This window comes from Chaetura pelagica, unplaced genomic scaffold (assembly GCF_000747805.2).
Source record: "Chaetura pelagica isolate M959 unplaced genomic scaffold, ChaPel_1.0 scaffold516, whole genome shotgun sequence".
NCBI classification, from domain to species: Eukaryota; Metazoa; Chordata; class Aves; order Apodiformes; family Apodidae; genus Chaetura; species Chaetura pelagica.
Window position 1 is genome coordinate 408,785 of NW_009953654.1, and position 6,298 is coordinate 415,082.

The 6,298-nt window shown below is 56.5% G+C and overlaps 1 protein-coding gene across 1 annotated transcript in view; it reads right to left on the reverse strand.

Annotated features, from left to right (window-relative positions):
* Nucleotides 1–6,288, reverse strand: part of LOC104391007 (peripheral-type benzodiazepine receptor-associated protein 1-like) — a 28,415-nt gene extending 22,127 nt beyond the window's left edge. Inside the window, exon 1 of the mRNA XM_010000218.1 lies at nucleotides 6,181–6,288. Coding sequence (XP_009998520.1) covers nucleotides 6,181–6,288 — 108 coding nt within the window. The remainder of the gene's footprint in view (nucleotides 1–6,180) is intronic.
* Nucleotides 6,289–6,298: the final 10 nt, after the last annotated feature.

Genomic DNA, 6,298 nt, shown 5'->3' on the forward strand with positions numbered 1-6,298 from the left:
CAGCCCCCGGGCAGGTCAGCGGGGCTGCCCCTTCCCTTCTGCCCCGCCGGGCACGGGGTGCAGCTCAGCTCTGCCCGGGGGCTGCTCTCCCACCTCCCCTCACCCCCACTCACACGTCGGGCTGGAAACCACCCGCTGCTGGGAGCACAGGCTGGGCCCGGCCTGCTGCGGGTCGGGTGAGCAGGGAGGGGGGACACGAGCCAGGGAGACCCGAGCAGAGCGGGGCTGCACCAGCCCCGAGCACACGGCGCGGGCAGACCGGTCCCTGCCGCGCTGCAGCTTCGGTAAAGACCGCCGAGCTCATCAGGGCTGCACCGTGTTAGCCGTGCTCAGGGAAAGCCACCGAACCACCCTGGAGGAGACCTGTCCCCACTCCCTAGCGCTGTTCAAAGCTTCACCTACTGCAGGGCAAGGTCTTATATCACAAAAACCAGACCTCATAGCAAGAGGGACAGGTCCTGCCTCCCTATGGTCTTGTGTGTGGCAGCAACTCCCAGTTCCACTGCCAGCGCCTCCCCACCGGGAAGGGCATTTCCCAGCGTGTTGCTGCTTTTGTGGTCATGGCTCCTGTTCCAGGGAGGTATTGCAAATGGGGGGGCCTTGGTGCTCCTTTCAGACACCACTATGTGAGCACCTCCTTTGAGACCTTCCTCAGCACATCTAGTCCAGATGTGCACGTGCAGATGTGTCAGCCCTGGAAATGGATACCATTGGATGCATGTCAGCTCTACCAGATCATAGGCAGTGCAGGCAGTCACCACTAAAACAGCTATTTCACAGCACTGACTGCAAAAGGTATAGATGACCCAGTTAGATGGAGTCCTGTGCTGTGAGGAGTTATCACCAGGTCTAACAGACTTACAGCTCACATCACACAAGAACCAACCATCCCACCCGAATCCCACATGTCCCAGCTATTTGTGTGCACGTGCTAGGTGGGGAGAAGCACCAAGCTAGTGAGGAGCAGCAAACACATCCAGCAGACCAGAAGGAAGATTCCAGGCAGCTGTCTCACCTTCCTGCACCTTCTGGTACTTGTGTATCTGCAAAACACCAGCTTAAGTGACCCCTTCCCCTCCAGGAACAGCTCAGGGTGAGTCACACCACCTTCCACTGCTACGATCCCCCCTGGTCCCTGCCCATGACTGTTTCCCCCCCTCCCCATGGAAGCACCAGGCAGGATCTCAAGTGCTGCACAGCTCGCTGACAAGACAGAACAAGCAGGTTTAATTAGCAGGAGGTGAGAGCCAGCAGTGGGAAGGGAAACACACAGCAGATAAGATCGTGCGGTTGCGAGCAGCGCGCGCCGCTCACAGCGCGGCCTCCTTGGAAACGCGGCTCCCACACAGCTCATCTTGCACTTGCACTGCTACGTGCTGCTCGTGGTCTCTGCTGCAGGCACTCCAGTCACCCCAGCATCTGCTCGCCATAGAGGACATGGGTCAAAGCACTTCCTAGAAAGATCCTTGAAGGTGTCCCAGGACAGGGGAAACCACCAACTCGAGAAAAGAGGTGATGGTCTACAGGAAGTGATGAGAAGTGGGTGATATTGGAGAGTTTTAAGATCAATAGATCAAGTCTGGGGAGATGAAAAAGAATACCAGCAGAGCCCTTCAGCAGCACCCATTGCTCTCCAGAGGCCTCCAAGGAGCCAGGCCAGTGCCTGGTGGGGCAGTTCCTCAGGGTCTCCTGCCCTCTTCTGTCAGGGAGCAGCAAGGATTGGGCTGCTCCACAGAGGCAACAAATGAGAAGCCCAGTGTGACCCCAGCACACAAAGAATCCTCAAAAACCTGGGAGCCATCTCACAGCTTTTGAGCAGGAGACTGATAAAAGGGTCCCTTGGCATCCTTAGAAAAGGTAAGATTAACCAGGAGCAAGGACCCCAGTCAGGAGCAAGAGGAGACAGTCAGGACTGTAGGCAGTGCTGCCCCATAGGTGTGGGGTCAGGCCACCTGCAACTCAGATTTATGGTCCATCGAGAAGATGTGGCTGGAGACCAGCTTCTTACACTATAGACCCAGGGGCCATCTGGGAGACAAGACCAAGCAGAGGTTTACTTATATCAAAGCTCAGACAAGGACTAGAGACCCAGGACTGAGCTTAAATGATGCTCCTGGCCCAGGGGCGGGAGACCCACGGGGTGGTGCCCCAGGGGAGGCTGCTCAGGGCAATTAGGGCCAACCAGTGCCTTCTGCGTCCTGTTGAGAACTGGGGATGAGTCCCCTGAGTCCTCCTTGAGTCCTTTGGTTCTGGGGGTGGCATTTGGTAGGGATCTGGAGAGGTTCATGGGAGCTTCACTGCAGTCTCAGCTGGGGAAGGAAACATGAAGACGAGCACTCAGAGCCCTGTGAGCCCTGGGTCCCCCACATGGGTGTGGGGATGGTGACATTTACCAGCACTAATGGGCACCTCCAGATTGAGGTAACAGGTGGTTGCCAACCTATTTCCCCCTCCTTCCCAGCAGAACCCTGGGCATAGCCCCAGCAAGTTGGCCCCTCCTGCTTCTGTGTGCTCACACTGGTGACTGCAGGACTATGGAGGGACATGAATGAGCGCCTGCCCTCCCAGCAGAGTCCTTCAGCTCCTGGTTCCTCCTCTGCACCCATGGGCTTGATCTGACACGTCCTCGTGCAGCTCTGAGGAGGAGATATGCGTGGCTGTGCTGCCCACCCTTGCTCTTCCCCCATCCTGCCGCCCTCAGCAGCACATGGCCACTGGTGGGACTGTGCTGTGTAGCAGCACAAGGACAAACCCTGGTTCAAAACAACTGAGCAGAAAAGGGGATGTGACATGCTGGCTCTGCTGGGGTCACGGTGCAGCCCCAGACATGGTGGCCCAGCACAGTCTGATGGGGAAGCACCATCACATGCAGTGGGGCCGGGACCGGAGAGCCTGGCTGGGTGGCTGAGGGTGCCAGAGCCACCCTGACTGCACTGGGATGGGCACCTGGAGGGGACCTGCCCCCTGCCCTGCTCAGGGCATTTTGGGGTCTGAGAAGCCATAACATCTGGGGGTTTCTCAGTGTGCCCATCCTAGCGGTGTCACCCAGGAGTGAGGACAAACCAACCCGGGTCCTTTGGGACCAGAAGCTCACCCCAACAGGGAGAGGACACGCTCCCCAGGGGAACATGACAAAATACACTCAGTACGGAGGAAGAGGCACTCAAAATGGGCTGTTTTTTTTTTAAAGCAAAAATTAGAAAGTGGCAGTTACTGTTTTGCTGCTCTCAGCAAGAACCAAGTTTCCAAATGTCTCTGGCAGAGAACGTTGAATGGCTGTAACATTAGTAACCACAAAAGTGTTAGAGCAAAAACATTTGGTATTTATCTATTGTAGCACTTGAATGTTCATTTTTAGGAAGTGAACTGTCAAAACTTTTTCATGTTAAAAACTTGGGACTTGCTTTTCCTCTCCAGCACACAGCAAAATGAAAGCTGCTCAGGGCAGTCTGTGCTGCCTGCCCGCCCTTTTTTTTTTTTTTTTAGTCCTTTTTCATTTTTACTGTTTAAAACTTGCCTCCTTGTGACTATGACGATAGTTTTGATTTGATGGGTTTTTTCCTTCCACATCCCCTGCTAACAGTCACAAAGGCAAGGACCGTGGGAAAGCCAGAACAGAAAAGAGAAGCAAAACACCCCGGTCCTTTCTGGCCAACCCAGGGAGGGGTCAAAATGAAAGAAGAATACCCCAAACTCAATAAAAACACCCACAAACATACCCAAGACCAGCACAAGAAGTTTTACAAATTGTGGAAACTTTCCATTAACTTTTGCGCTCAAAAAAAGGGGAAAAAACTGTATCTTTAGTGGGTTTTTTTCTACTATTTTTAGCTACCCTACGGGCAGGAGATAGGGAGTCAAAGCCAAAGGGGAAAATGCTCCAGGGGGCTCAGGAGCTGATGTTTGGGGAACAGGGACCTTTCTCCTCCATCTCTAGAAGCTGGGTTGGTTATAGCCCCCCAGGGGGGATAAGCCCAGGGTGTTTGGCCAGAGGGAGATGGGGCCAGAGGAGGGTCCCTTTGCTCCATGTGGCCTTGCAACCATGGCTGGGGCTACCACAGGACAGGGCAGCTTTGCTGGGGAGCCACACAGGTGTGAAGGTGTTGATGGGCTGAGATTTGCCAGCTCCTCTGGAGCTATTTCCACCCTCCCTTCTCCCCACCCATGGTCCCGCCGAGGTTGCCCCAGGGCTCTGAACACAGTCCACAACAGAGTGTGAGCCCACGGTGCTCCCACTGCGGGATCTCCCAGCTGCCCCTCGCCCTGGGCACAGCCAGAGGCTCTTCCCCAGTTTTGCATTTCCCAGGAACAGAGTAAAAAAAAGTCCACAAGTCAATGCCAAGAGTTTTATTTCGCAGCCCCTCACCCCACTGCACCCAGCAAGCACCTGGCAGCACAGAGCCATCCAGGAGCCCCATCCAGCCATCCAGGAGCCCCATCTGCCTCCCACGGCACGTGACCATCACTGCCCAGCCCTTCCCTGGGCTTCACCATATGGATAATGAAGATGGCAGGGGGTGGAAATGGGAACTGGGGGCTTTGCCACCTACCTGGTTTCCCAGTGTGGCACTCGCTCTGACCTGACAAGCCCCTCTGCCACGCAGGTTGGCAGCGGGCCAGGTGTCCCCCTTCCTCATGGGGCCGGTCCCCAGGTGCCAGGGGGCTGGAGGGGGTGAGCAGACCATCTGCAGGTCAGTGGTGGTGCCCGTGGGGTGAGCGGGCACCCCCCGCAGCCTGTGCTCTGCTCCCAGGCCGTGCTCAGCTCCTGGCTCAGGCCGGCGGGCGCAGCGGGCGACGTTCTTCTCCGTAGCCCACAGTACACTCATCCATAAAGTAGGAAACACTACACCCTGCAGTGCTGTTTAGTAGTGCTTTCTACTTTATGGGTGACTGCACTGTCTCAGTCGGTGTCCAGCAGCCGCTCTCCTCCGGCGAGGTGCTTCATGTGGGGCCACCTCCCACAGCCCATGTGGCCCAGCTGTGGGGAGGCCACCTCCAGCCTCAGCATGGCCAGGGATGCAAGGTACAGGGCTGGTCTTGCCCCAGGGACAGAGCCTCTGCCAGCACCACCCCTCACCTCAGGGAGCCATGCTGAGCATGGGAGATCCAGCCTTGTGCTCCTTTGTCTGCTCTAAAACCCCATCCTGGGCTCAGGGTGACATCCTCACCTTGTCCCCATGGGTGAGACTCTCCCCCACACCCTCAAGTCCCATGCTAGCCACAAAAGACAACCTCACCTTGTCCCCAAAGTGGGGAAGCCACCTAATACCCCATCTTAGTCATAGGGGACAGCTTTGACTTGTCCCCCAAAGCAGGACCCCACCAAATCTCTGTCGTGGTCATAAGAAACCGCTTTGACTTGTCCCCAAAGCAGTGGACTCCACCTGAGACCCCATCCTGGTCTTAAAGAAACCAACTGCCTTGTCTCTGCTGGTGCGGACCCCACCTCAAAACCCCTAATTCCCTCTCAGACCTCATCCTGAGCACAGAGGGTGTATTTGCTTTGCCCCTATGGAGAGATCTCCACCTCACACCCCATCCCATTCACAGGGGACTTTCTTGCCTTGTCACCATGGGAGAAATCCCACCTTGAACTCTATTGTTGCCTTCCAAACCCCATCTTGGTCTCAGAGCCCCACCCCAGCCCAGATCCCAAGGGTGAAATCCCACCTCAGACTCCACCATTGTCCCTCAAATCCCATCTGCGTCACAAAGGCCCCCCTTGCCATGTTCCCATGAGGGGACCCCACCTACACAACACCACGGTCACAGAGGACTCCTTGCCTTGTTCCCATGGTGGGGAGCCCATGGTGAACTCTGTCCACATGAAGGGCACACCTTGCATTGCCTTGTCCCCATGGTGGAGACCTCGCCTAAACGCCACTGTAGTCACAGAGGACTCTTTTGCCTTGTCCCCATAATGGGGATCCTGTGGAAAACCCCACCACCCTTGAAATGTTCCCATAGGAGACCTTACCTCATCCCCACCTCCTTTACTGAAGACCCCCCCTGCCCCATACCCCTACCCTTGAGCCACTGGACATCCGTGGCCTGGGGCTCCCCGTGAGTCCCCTCATCTCCCCATCTGCCAGCTACAGGAAGACCCTTTCAATGCCCCCATTGCCCTTCAGGCCATGCTCCCACCCGAGGTCATGCAGACCCCAGCCCCACCAGCCTCACCTGCCTCACCAGCCTCTGCACCCGCTCGCTCCTGTCCCAGCTGCCATCAGAAAACCCCTCGGGTGGCACTTCTGCTTTCGGCACTTCCCGCTTCTGGTCCCCACCCATGCAGCACCTC